This window comes from Electrophorus electricus, chromosome 10 (genome assembly GCF_041902795.1).
Source record: "Electrophorus electricus isolate QZ-2024a chromosome 10, ASM4190279v1, whole genome shotgun sequence".
Classification (NCBI taxonomy): domain Eukaryota; kingdom Metazoa; phylum Chordata; class Actinopteri; order Gymnotiformes; family Gymnotidae; genus Electrophorus; species Electrophorus electricus.
In genome coordinates, this window is record NC_137506.1 from 1215001 (window position 1) to 1227500 (window position 12500).

General features: G+C 49.1%; 3 protein-coding genes across 7 annotated transcripts in view; 1 reads left to right on the plus strand and 2 right to left on the minus strand.

The window, feature by feature from the left end:
- asap3 (ArfGAP with SH3 domain, ankyrin repeat and PH domain 3) overlaps positions 1–3887 on the plus strand; it is a 31464-nt gene extending 27577 nt beyond the window's left edge. The window contains exons 21-26 of one of the 2 annotated variants that reach the window (XM_035532630.2): positions 539–646; positions 756–948; positions 1214–1442; positions 1648–1828; positions 1978–2118; positions 2210–3887. In XM_035532630.2, coding sequence (XP_035388523.1) covers positions 539–646; positions 756–948; positions 1214–1442; positions 1648–1828; positions 1978–2118; positions 2210–2290 — 933 coding nt within the window. In that variant the 3' untranslated portion in view covers positions 2291–3887. The remainder of the gene's footprint in view (positions 1–538; positions 647–755; positions 949–1213; positions 1443–1647; positions 1829–1977; positions 2119–2209) is intronic. The other variant, XM_081721959.1, reaches the window with a different exon arrangement.
- A 740-nt stretch (positions 3888–4627) lies between these two features.
- Positions 4628–8424, minus strand: LOC118242330 (uncharacterized). The gene has a single exon (XM_035532631.2). The coding sequence runs from the start codon at positions 8244–8246 to the stop codon at positions 7512–7514; it is 735 nt and encodes a 244-aa protein (XP_035388524.1). The 5' UTR covers positions 8247–8424; the 3' UTR covers positions 4628–7511.
- Positions 8425–10498: 2074 nt separating this feature from the next.
- Positions 10499–12500, minus strand: part of rps6ka1 (ribosomal protein S6 kinase a, polypeptide 1) — a 53968-nt gene continuing 51966 nt past the window's right edge. For all 4 annotated transcript variants that reach the window (XM_035532988.2, XM_035532989.2, XM_035532987.2 and 1 more), the window contains one exon: positions 10499–12500. This exon is cut by the window's right edge and continues 114 nt beyond it. In XM_035532988.2, coding sequence (XP_035388881.1) covers positions 12492–12500 — 9 coding nt within the window. In that variant the 3' untranslated portion in view covers positions 10499–12491.

The window sequence follows — 12500 nt, forward strand, 5'->3', positions numbered from 1 at the left end:
TCTAGGTAGTGTGTGTGTGTGTATATATATGTGTGTGTATATATATGTGTGTGTGTGTATATATATGTGTGTGTGTGTGTATATATGTGTGTGTGTGTGTGTATGTGTGTGTGTGTGTGTGTGTGTGTGTGTATGTGTGTGTATATATGTATGTGTGTGTGTGTGTATATATGTATGTGTGTGTGTGTGTGTGTGTGTGTGTGTGTAAATGGCTGAACATGAACTTGTGTTGTCTTTGCGTTATTTCTTGCCTGCTTGGCTGGCCAATCAGCTGTCAGGAAACTCTATAAACACACACCACATCTCCACAACCACTGAGCACTTTCGCCCACACACACTTCACAAAGTGCCCTTTTCCTGCTGGACCTGCACTGGTGTACTCGTCCACTGGTGTACTCGTCCACTGTTGTGCGCCCTGGTTTGGTTTGCAGCTGTGTGACTACTGTTTTCCCTACAGTGGTGTGGTGGATTTGCATATGAGAATAACAGCTGTAATTCTAAATTCTGTCTGTGTGTGTGTGTGTGTGTGTGTGTTTAGTTGGAGTTGGCTCACAGTGGGAAGTTTAATTCTCAGATCCATGTTGAGTACATGTGGGAGATGCCGCAGGAGTTCATGTACGACAGCGAGGATGACCTCGATGACAGGGTTCGAACCCCACAGTATCTACAGAATACATTAATAATGAACCCCACACTCTCTACATAATACATTACTAATGCACCCTAAGATCACCTAGTGACGTTTTTGCTCGTAGGTCGCCCCAGCCAGGAACCGTTCTTTGCTCCCCTCTAATGGTTGCAGTGGGAACTCCTCGTGGATTTGTAGCACCAGCACAGCTAACAGAGCCTACCAGAACGTGGACTTCCTCTGCTGCAATCCGCCAGCCAACAGCGCCCCCTCTGGTGGGTCCATGCCCCCTCCTCTACCCGCCAAGTCCATTCAGAGAGGTTCGTGGTCTTGCCAACATTCACTAGAGTTTTCTACACTTGGATACCGCTGTTAATTGCAATGTTCTACTTATTTGGTATTTGATGGCGAAACGCTGGTCAAATATACGTGAATAAAGCCAGTACTGCTGTGATGGCCCAGTTTATTTGAATTCACTCAGCTATTTTCACAAAGTCCTGAATGAGGTGACGTGATATCAGGGCAGAGGAACGTCACGCGTCTGCTTTGTCTTGCTCTCGCTGTGCTGCTCGTATCCCGCTTCAGGACGCTCGGACCCCCAGCTGTGTGTTTCCACGCAGGACTCCCACATCTCGTCCAGACACAGTTCCAGCTCCTCGGGGGGCGGGTCGTTTAAGAACAGCCCCCCCCCGCCCCTGCGGGAGGCGGCAGAACGGTCGCCGCGCTCCCCGCTGGGCGCTGTGCTGAAGAGACAGACCGTGTCCTGGGACGGACCGTCGTCCTTTTCCACGCAGAGCGCCAAAGGCCCCGTGCCGTAAGTCTCTGCTCTATACTGCCCTCTGCTGTCTCTCATGAGTTACTGACCCACACGTCAGATGAGTTTACTGACTTAGAAGCTGCACTGAAGCGTTTCCCACTTTAATCGACGGCTTTGACAGTGTATCCTTTTGAAAATGCCGTTTCATACATCTTAAATGTGCTAATTTGTGTTTTTTTTTTTGTCTCGCGTGCGTGCGTAGTTCGGAGAAGACGACGTCGTACAGGAGAGCGAGCGGTAGCGGAGGTCAGGGGAAGTGTAGCGCGGGGTCTCCCGGCTCAGGGAGCAGCACCGAGGAACTGTACTGCAGCCTGAGCAGCGCTAACGCTAGCGCGCCTGTTCCTCTCATACTGCCGCCGCCCCGCTCACGCAAGAACGCCATGGTAACGGAACGCGGGCCATCGCTGCCTGCTGCCATCTGTGTCCAGAACACATCATACAGGAAGCCCCCTGTCCAATATAACGCAGGCCGCTAAAGTTAAGTGGCGTGTGTGTGTGTGTGTGTGTGTGTGTGTGTGTGTGCACGTGTCAGTGTGTGTCTCAGAACGCACTGAGGCCTCGGCAACGGAAGGTTCGGGCCCTGGTGGATTGCATGGGCGTGAGCTCAGACCAGCTGGCCTTCTGTAAGGATGACATCATTGTTGTGACCACTGCTGAAGACCCCCACTGGTGGGTGAGTATACGCACAAACACCACCAGCAAACACCTAACAAACACCAAACCCAGCTGTTTCTCATCCTGTGGGCTTATTCCTATGTCTTTAGGTTGGGTATGTAGAGGGAAAACCATCCAGGAGTGGGTCCTTCCCAGTCAACTATGTCCAGAAGTTATGTCCAGGAGAATGACTCACCTAAAAGCCCCACCTCTTTTATCCAAACCAGCTGCTCATCCCTGTCACCAGGGGTCACGCCACTCATGCACTACGGGCTATAGGCCCTGCAGAAGGTCTGGGACTACTCACTGGTCATACTGGGACCAGTGCACAAGGCGCCTCTGTCTCACGACTGGGTGGGGATGATGTCTCTGTCCTGAGCCACTGCCTGGGAGTTAGGACGAACGTTGAGTCCAACATGAATATAAACCCAAACAGGTAATGGACACCGTGGGCCCTGAAAGGGCGAGACGGTAACGTGAGCTCTAAAGGACAAATGAGTGGGCGTAGCCGTCCAGCTGGACAGACACCGGATGCTTCCCTGCTGGCTGCAGGTCGATTGCTAAATGGACATTGGCTCGCAAGTCACTGTGGGTGCAGTCCAGGCGTCAGCCACAATGAAACACTACACCTGAGAACTCCAGCCAGAACCCAGCTCGACCACTCCGACTGTGTGTGTGTGTGTGTGTGTGTGTGTGTGTGTGTGTGTGTGTGTGTGTGTGTGTGTGTGTGTAAGGGAGACAGGAGAAACTGAAGAACTTCTGTTTGCCTAACGAGGGCTCGGGAATTATTTCAAATTTTACGTCTCAAATCTCTAAACCCCAGTCACATCACATAATTCATGAGCTGCCAAAGCACATCTGAAACATTTATGAACTGTATTGTTTATTTTTGCTTTGTTTTTTTTTGAAGCAACCAAAGGGAACAGGAACCATCTTTGGTCAGGTGATCATCTTATTTGGCTGTTATGCTTGTTAGTTCAAGGTCCGCAAATGCGAGAGCACGTGATGTTTTGATTTGGGATAAATAGACCTGATGCATTAACTAGTAGAGAAGGACCATTGTACTCCATCAGACGTGACTGAGGCTCAGAATGGGCCTGTCTTGATTCCCACAGAAGCAGGATCTGTTTAAAGTACAGTACGAACCCTGAGAGAGTGAACTGGTGCAACTTTAAGAGGGTGTGTGTGTGTGTGTACACGGGGACTTGAACCCTTGTTTCAAAACTTTATTGTACAGAACATATGCAGATATTAGATATATTTGAGGTTGTATGAACACAAGTGCAGTTTCAGATGTATGCATGTGTGCTATCTGGAACCTGTTTCAGATGCGTGTGCGTGTTGTCTGGAGCCTGTTTCAGAAGTGTGTGCGTGTGGGTGTTGTCTGGAGCCCCTCCCCCCCGGCTTTGTTAGTAGGATGTGTTCAAGCTCCTCTGGCACCAATATGCATTATTGATGAGTGGAGAGTTCAGATGTCTGCACCTGCCCTCTTAATGACTTCTGTGAAGCAACTTGGAGCATACAATTGAGTACGGTGGCCCCCAAGGTCCAAAACAATCGGCTGATATTTTCAAAGCTTGTGTATGAAATGCTGCTTGTAGTTCTGTAAACCTATGTAGCAGTAATGTAGAAATCAGTTGTGATTTTGATCATTTTGTATCTTATTGATGCTGTCCTTCTCTCAAAGTATATTCAGCCTTAGAAAGTAAAATGATTTAAGCTACATGAGCGTAAGTACATATTACTGTTTTCTGTGAATAAAAAGACTGTTTTGATGGTTTAAACTAACATGTGTACTTCAGAGAACCTTACACACACACACACACACACACAAAAGCCAAATCCCTGGATCGCATCAGCTGTGTTTGTGGGAGCAGGACAGCACGCAGCCCCGTCTGGTAGAGCCGCTGTGGCCGAACGATCAGGTTCGTGTGTGTGTTAAAGAAACGCATTGATGTGCCACTGTGTGTGAAATGTCCTATCCAAATATCATGTGTTTGATCAGGGCTAGTTCATGAGACCTGGACCAGAACACGTTTAAAATGATGTTGCATTGATTTTTGTCTGTAATCTTTCGGGAATTTTTCAGATATTGATAGTGCGGTCTATTTGCAATGTCACCAATGGAACGGCAGTGAATTCAAAAGAAAAGAGCGTGTCCAGGAGCACTTAAATCACTGAGTTTATTGTTTAAGTTTATTCCATCATGTGTCCATTTCTACCAGAACATTTTCAGTCTGTATCTTCCAGTCAGATTTATGGACATTCGTTTTCATAATGTGGATAATAGTGAAACAGTAAATGACTCCTACATTGATGGCTCTACCATTCCTGGCACCGATCCTGTATTCCTCTTTTCCGAAGCTTCTAACAAGACTTCCATCGTGACATGATGGGATATTTATCGAACGTGCAGGAAGTATGGGGTTGATGGGAACTGGAGTCTATTTGATCTGATTATTCTAAATGTGGCATGGTTGAATTGCAGAAGCTCCTGGTTTATAATATTATGTAATGTTAATGGAAACGTGTGTGTGTGTGTGTGTGTGTGTGTGTGTGTGTGTGAGAGAGAGAGAGAGAGAGAGAGAGCTAAACAAATCCCTGAAATGATTTTCAAAAATCTTGATTTGTATCTAACTGTACACATCCAGTAAAAAAAATGCAGTTACTTGGAAAAATAAAAGGAACAGTAATGAATAAATAAATACATTTGTTCTTTGTTGAATCAGACTAAGTAAATGGTTTCAGGTAATTATTTTTTCTTCTGCATGGATCAAGGTCGTGTCCCACAGCTGGGCGGAGGGGAATTAAATAGGTGGTGGAAATTGTGCTGCTAAGGCAGAGAACAGCCTGTACCCCACGCACATGCCCCTGTGGGACACACGCTCAAGCTGTAGAAGTACAGAACTCTACGCGTGGGTGCGATGACGCAGCCAGCAGACTTCTGGACTTCTATGAGTTATTGTTCCTATAACTTAGTTGCCAGCATAAAGTATTATTCTTACTTTAAGCAGGAATAATAAATTCTTATTTTTTACATGTGAGTAAAGTTTGAAACGCAGTACAAATTCTTTAAGCATAATAAATTACAGCATTAATCCAGTCACTGAAGCCCAATTTATACTGCCACACGAGAAAAGTACGCCCGCTTGTTCTGGACAACACGGGTCACCAGCAAGGTCATCAGACACATCCTTATGGAAACAGAACCTGGTTAACAGGACAGAGTAACTTATAAGCATGTGATAAATATTCATACTTTTAGTAGAATGGAGTAGTCTGGCAGCACAAATAAAACACACAACACTCGGTAGTGGGACATTCTCGTAGGAAACGGCGCGGATAGAAGATCCGGTGAGACGGGTGTTGAGTTTAACTGCGTTGGGTTACGTTAGAGATGGAGTTCTCCTAGCAGCTCGGGCTGGGGAAGGTTTACAGGCGCTCCCCGTGAAGAGTCATTTTTGGAACAGAAGGACGTACCGTACACTACATTCGTTCTGCGCGTGGGCCCCGTCACTGGGGTCTTTGGAAAAGCTTGTACTCATTCATAGCAAAAGTGCAAAATAGAATAGGTGTTTATCTACACGTTAATACCAATACATGTCATGTACATGAAGTATCCATATCAAATAAGGCATTACAGAGAGAGAGAGAGAGAGAGAGAGAGAGAGAAAGAGAGAGAGAGAGAGAGAGACAGACAGAGAGGGAGAATATAATAGATATATCTTTATTTGCCTATAGACAAATGAGCACATGCGTGCGTAATAACCACGAGGCTGAGGTTCTGTGACTCCGTAACACCAGGTAGCCCTTTGGTCCAGGTGTGAGCGCGTGGTTGCCTCGCGCCGGGCAGCTACCTCTCCTGCCACCCGAGCGTCACGCGCAGTGACTGCGTGACGCGAGTCCAACGCCACGTCGGAGCGGACGCGCGCGCGATTGTCCAGGCGGAGACGTGCTGTATATGTGCGCGCTAAACCAGGCAAGGGTCACGCTTTATTACCCCACGGACGCCATCTGTAGGGCGTGCGCGCATGAGGGTGTCGGCGCGCGGCGCTTTCCGTAGCACGTGAATGCGTGCAGCAGAGAACGTGGATGCAGCCACCTAAATAATTCACCAAGCTTCGCGCATCTCGGTGTGCAAACAAACCGTGCATATCGTCTTTAGGCAGACCTCACTCAAATGCTGTTCCGGCTTCTTAAAGCGTGCATTAGCTATGATAATGCAGTCCGCGAGCTTTTACTTCAGAGGACTTTGTTCGCCTAAAAACCCAGGAACAGGAATCGCGTGTCTCCGTGTGAGCGCACTAAAGGGCGTTTATTATGCAGACTACGGTAAACGGTTTCAGGGTAACCGCCACTAAACACCCCAAGCAGCTGGAATAGCTCCCGATTACATCATTGGTGTCTGCTGTTGACAAATGGTTCAGCCACTTGTGTCCACCATTTTAAATAAATAAATTATTTCAATAAATAAAGATCAACTCGTAGGTCTTTTGGTCAGTAACTACAGGCAGGTCGTTTACAGCAGAGCTCCAGAAGGCCTAGAGTGGGTCATATAACGCCTGGTTTAACGAGCTGCAGGCGTGGACGACCTGATGGTATCACGATACCTTCTGAAGCCAACAGAAACCACGCCTGGAGGTGTGTTGCTAGGCTACGGTGGAGCAGAGGCCACAGGTGGAATGTTGCGAGGGAGAGGTGCGTCCTGGGAGGAGAGAGGGTGTAGCTGCAGCTAATCGGAGGGGAGCGGGGTGGGGGCGTTGGGTGGAGAACAGCACCTGCGAGCTCCAGCTAAAGTGCAGTCACGTCACCGCTACACATTTAGAGGCCCGAACCCACAAACAACAAAAACATCACAAAAATAGCCAGAGAGAGCGAGAGAGAGAGTGTGTGTGTGTGTGTGTGTGTGTGTGTGTGTGTGTGTGTGTGTGTGTGTGTTTTGTAAATTTATCTGAGCCTTGTGAAGTCACAGCACACCTGTATGACTGTTACACACACGTGAGATTGGTTTCCTGGGTGAATGGCACCTCTGTCTGCATAAAATTACCTACAGTCTTCATACACACCTACTAAAAAGGGTAAAAGTGTAAAGCATGTCTCTCTCTCTCTCTCTCTCTCTCTCTCTCTCTCTCTCACACACACACACACACACACACACACACACACACACATCTCTGAGCAGTGGTGTGGTCTCCCACACTGCAGCCAGGTTTCAGCCTCCGGACAGTCGTGAAACGGGAGTTCACCTTCACGTCCGCCTGGGGGTGGCCACAGAAGCTCCACCCACCTCACAACCGAACAGACGTGGCCGGGACTGTCTCACACGAACAACAAATGGCGTTTTCCTCCGGCGTTGCGGAGGGTGGCATCTCCGTGCCCCGAGACGGAGGGCGGTAGCGTGGTTCCTCGCCGCTATTTGAGTTTCACGGGCCACGGCAGGCACGTCCTCAGGCCCAGCATGGAGGAGAAAATGACCGTGGGTCGGTGTCTCTTGAACCGGAGTCCCTTCTTCACCCGTTGGCTGTTCTCTGCCACGTAGAGCTCCCCCTGCTGGGTTGCTGTGGTGATGCGCGTCACCAGCTCCCCGTGTTCCGCCGCCTGTCGCTCGGAGCGCACGAACACCTCTCGGAGCTCCTCCAGCCGCCTTTCCATCTCCAGGATCACACGCTGGCGCTCCTCCACCTCCAGGAGGCGCCGGCGGGCAGCCTCGAACTCCATGCTGGAGCTGGGGGTCACCAATTTGGAGGAGGGGGCCGTAGCGGGCGCAGAGGGTGGCTCGGAGCCCGCCTGGCTGCCCGGGGCTCGGCGGAAATCTCCCACGGAGACGGACCTCCGCGTCGGGGGCGCGGGGGAGGGGGGGGGAGGGTCAGCCGAGGAAGAGGGGAGAGAGGATCCCTCCAGAGCAGCCACCGTTCCGTTCATGTTCTCACCCCCCACGCCACTGCCGTTTCTCCGTCCGGCTTCTGCAGCGGCTGTGGCTCTCCCTGCTGGTTCGGACCGTCTCTGTTGTGTGAAGGTGACCGCCGCTGCTGCTGTTGGCTCCGCTGAGATAGCAAAGCGAGCGAGGGGAGAGCGAGAGAGAGAGAGAGAGCGAGAGAGAGAGAGAGAGAAAGGAACCGTCGTGATGTTAGCAGAGACGAGCTCCATTCATTAATATCCCCAGCAGTACAGCTTCCCTCCTCAGGATGAGCCAGCTCGAATGCTATTGGACAGGCTTATGACTCAACTGCTGCTTATTGGACACCTGCTCTCCCTCGTTTCTCTCTCTCTCCATCTCTCTCTCTCTCCCCTCCCTCTCCCCTCAGACAGTATCTTCCGCTCTGCCTTCCTTGGCGAGGAGAACAGGTGAAACGCTGCTCCGGTTCAACTCTCCTCCTCTCCGTTGCCTGTAGCAACCCCAACGTCCTGTCAGCTGATAGGTTTGTTGTTCTCACCCTCCTACAGCTGTGCTCACCTTCCTCGTCTACCTGGTCTGCAGCAGCTGATGGGGGTTGGACTTTTTTTTTTTGGGTCTTTTACAAATCCTCTGTTGCTTAGTAACGGACAGCGAGGCACTGACAGGGCAGAGCAGCATAAATGCAAGGGCACATTATTTTAAATAATAATAGACAGGAGACGTGTCGACACTCGAGAAGGCGGTTAGTCATTTAGCGTAAACGTGAAACAGGAGCAGTTGCTCCTGGTGTCCTGCATGACGAGGGCGACCTCGTACCTGCACTGCGGCCATCGGCCAGCAGGAAAACCTTTTTAGTAACTCATGAAGTCCAGTATGAAGCGTGGAACCTAGGGCCCCCATGGGACTAAAGATGGGGACAGTAATGTTCAGACGTATTTTTGCGGTGCTCAGATATGGAGTCATTTTACTGCGAGAGTGTTTTCATTTGAGAGAGAGAGAGAGAGGGAGAGAGAGAGAGAGAGAGAGAGAGAGAGAGAGAGAGAGAGAGAGAGAATATAATAGATATATCTTTATTTGCCTACAAATGAGCACATACGTGCATAATAACCCACCACGAGATCGAGGTTCTGGGATGAGCAGCGCGTGTGACTCTGGAGCACGTTTCCGCCACAGTAACACCAGTAGAGTAGCGCAAGAGAGTTCGACGCAGGTAGAGGTGAGGATCACAGGATTTGGACTGCTTTATGGTTTTGCGTGATGGATTAGGGTTAATCTCATAAAATACACCATTTGGGAATGTACCAATATCCCGGTTACACATCCTCAAAGAGTTCACACACATTAAACAAGTAGCGCCAAACACCCCCACACCTCTCACAGGCTGAATTCTGCGAGGAGGTGCTTGAACAAAGCGAAACCTAAGGACTGTTAACAAGGTCGTTGCTCTGGAGACGAGGAGAACGTGACCACACCAACAGTGCGGGTTAAGGCTGCATGTCTATGCACATGAGAGATGCACTGAGATGTGCAACACTGTCCAGGTCCTAGAAAAAGCCATTTTCAGCTCTGAGCAGGTGGGTGAGTTTGAACCACAGAGAATACAGATTCCATGAGCACAGAATCGCTTCACAGGAGGAGCACAGAGACAAAATATGTACTGGACAAAATACAGGATAAAGTATGGAATGGACAGGAAAACACACACCGCCTGTACTTACCCTCCACTGACGAGACCAAGGTCCCGCAGTTCACTGTGTTGTGGGAGGGTACGCGAGTGGGGAGGCATTCACCAGCGCGACTCCATGATCTGGGCTCGCCCTTGGCCCGACTGTCTGCTCCGTTAGAGCGTGTTCTGTGAGGGGCTTGATGAAAACGCAGCTGTGTGTAAGGGGTAGGTGAACAAGCACGTGTTCTGGTTGTGTGTCGTAGATCACATCCAAGGCTGATCTGCAGTGCGTGTGTGTGTGTGTGTGTGTGTGTGTCTGTCTTTGATGAAAGTGCAAACATTCTCACGCAGCTCGAAACATTCACCCGTAGTTTGTGAGAGGCACACACCTGTAACAGCTTAACGTGGCCTGCCCGCACACCTGTACACATCTGCCAATCACCAAATTCTCTGTGTAAATGTGTTCGAGTACGGTCCTGTGCGTCAGCTCACTGTCTCTTTCCCTTACGCACACTTTCAGTTTTTTTTAAACAGTTCCACTTTTTACTAATTAAGCCTTGAAGCAACCACACGACGACCCGTTTTTCTTTTACAGTGATCCGATAAGCAGAGGAAGGACTTCACACAATCCCGTCAGTATTTTACATATGTAGCGCATGTACCAGTGTGGTTTTTAGTGTAGGGATCTCAGTAGGTATTTGAAAGTGTCACACACTGGTTCTCTGATATAAATAGGTGAACATGGACCATCCAGTGAGGGTGTGTTCTGGTTGGTGGAGCTGTTCCAGTGTATTAGACGTTTAAGCACCATTTGGACAGAAACAAGCGGAGATGAGCGCAGAAAAACTGGGTTGGATTTAATAGAAAAGCACCATGAACCGAAGCCTTCTGAACGAGCTCTGGCACATGAGAACTAGAACAGCACACGCGCGCACACACATGTAGCATCAGTCAGGTACAGCGCAAACCATGAAATACACAGCAGAAGAAAGCAAACAGAACAGGTGCTGCGGCCCAACGCCTCTCTGCTCCTGGATACAAAGAAAAGGATGTTTGCAGGGGTTTTGTTTTTGTTTACAGAAGTAACGGATGTGACACATCAGGAAACAAAACGTTATCATTTACAGAGACAAAAATATAAAACACTTCAACACACACACACACACACACACACACCAGCACGAGGGAGCTTCACAGAGGAACTCTGCACCGACGGGTGTCCGCTTAACCCAGCACGGCACACGCCTCATTTATGGACATGGTTTATTAATCGTAAGCAAAAACATCCGAGTCATCACTTCAGAACTGAACACACGTGGTCATGCAGGCTTGAATCTGACTGATTTGTTTTAGAGCTTAAAACTGGGACAGAAGACAAATCATGAGATAGTAAGACAGTAATTCAGGAATCATTTAGTTTTTTGAAGGTATTTCACATGGAGTGTATCTGGGGCTCAAGCCAGAGTGGTTTATTAGAGTGATTCAGAATTGGAACCGATTCAGAATCACCATGCACAAGCACAAAACGAAGAAACCTGTGTGTGTGCGCGCACGCTCAGGTTACAGGAGTGAAACTTGCGCATGTGTGTGTGTGCGCGCGCGCAAGACTGCAGAGACCGCTTCATCCTTCCTTAATAAAAATCAAGACTTATTTTGGTCTATGAATTCTTTTTCAATGACTCGCAAGTCTGACTCTTTGTACTGAACGGTTTGTGCATGGTTTGATGTGAAGGTCATGTGACCACAAACGTGCCAACTGCTGAACTGATCCCAGCTGCCTCAGCACCCAGGGGAATAACAGACAGATGATACAGACCCTAACACACCGCCCCCACGGGCCTGTAGTGATGGCTCTGGCCGTGACCTTTGACCTCTGCCGGCTTCAGCACACCGCTGACACGTTTTTTTGACAGAACAGACCAAATCGACAAATGAGAAACAACACAGGAGACCGCATTCAATATACAGGAAACAGATCCACAACACACACGACCATGGCATGTCACTACACGCACGTCACCATCTTCATCACCACCATCATCGTCATCCTGCGTGGTTTTTAATTACATTTTCTTTGACATTTAAAACGTTGTGCAGTATGCAGGGTGCAGCACTGTAAGAAGCAGAAACACATGCACTCATGCAAAAAAAAAGCCCACACCAGCCCAAACCAACCCCACCCACAATGCACCTGCCCAGACTTTCAGCCGGTTTCCCTGGAGGCCTGGGGATGGGGTGTGGGGGGGGGGGGGGCGTGGTCTCTGTAAAGCTCCCCAACGTTAGCAGCTACAGCCTCGTTAAAGTCTCTCTGGGGAAAAAAGCTCTAAACAAACTGATCCAGCAATCAAATTACATGAAGCAAACAAACAAACAAACAAACAAAACCACCAAAACAACAACAACAACAACAACAACAAAGGATCAACATCAAAGGAAAGAACCGATCTCCGTCCAAACACAGCCGTGTCAAAGAACCCTTTTAAAGGGAGTCCTTCTCCCTCCTCACACACACACACTCCATCTAGTAGATAGTGCTGAGGACACAGCGCTCCAGTCTCTGCTCACTACTTGGCAATCATTGGTACTGAGTGACAGCTGATCTCCACGCGTGTGCCAACGTCACGTGAGCTGAAGAGAGTGTTCCCGGTGCACGCGGCCACACACAGTCTGCTGGTTCGTTCTCTCTCTCTCTCTCTCTCTCTCTCTCTCTCTCTCTCTCTCTCTCTCTCTCTCTCTCTCTCTCTCTCTCTCTCTCTCTCTCTCTCTCTCTCTCTCTCTCTCTCTCTCTCTCTCTCTCTCTCTCTCTCTCTCTCTCTCTCTCTCTCTGCCCCTACAGAGA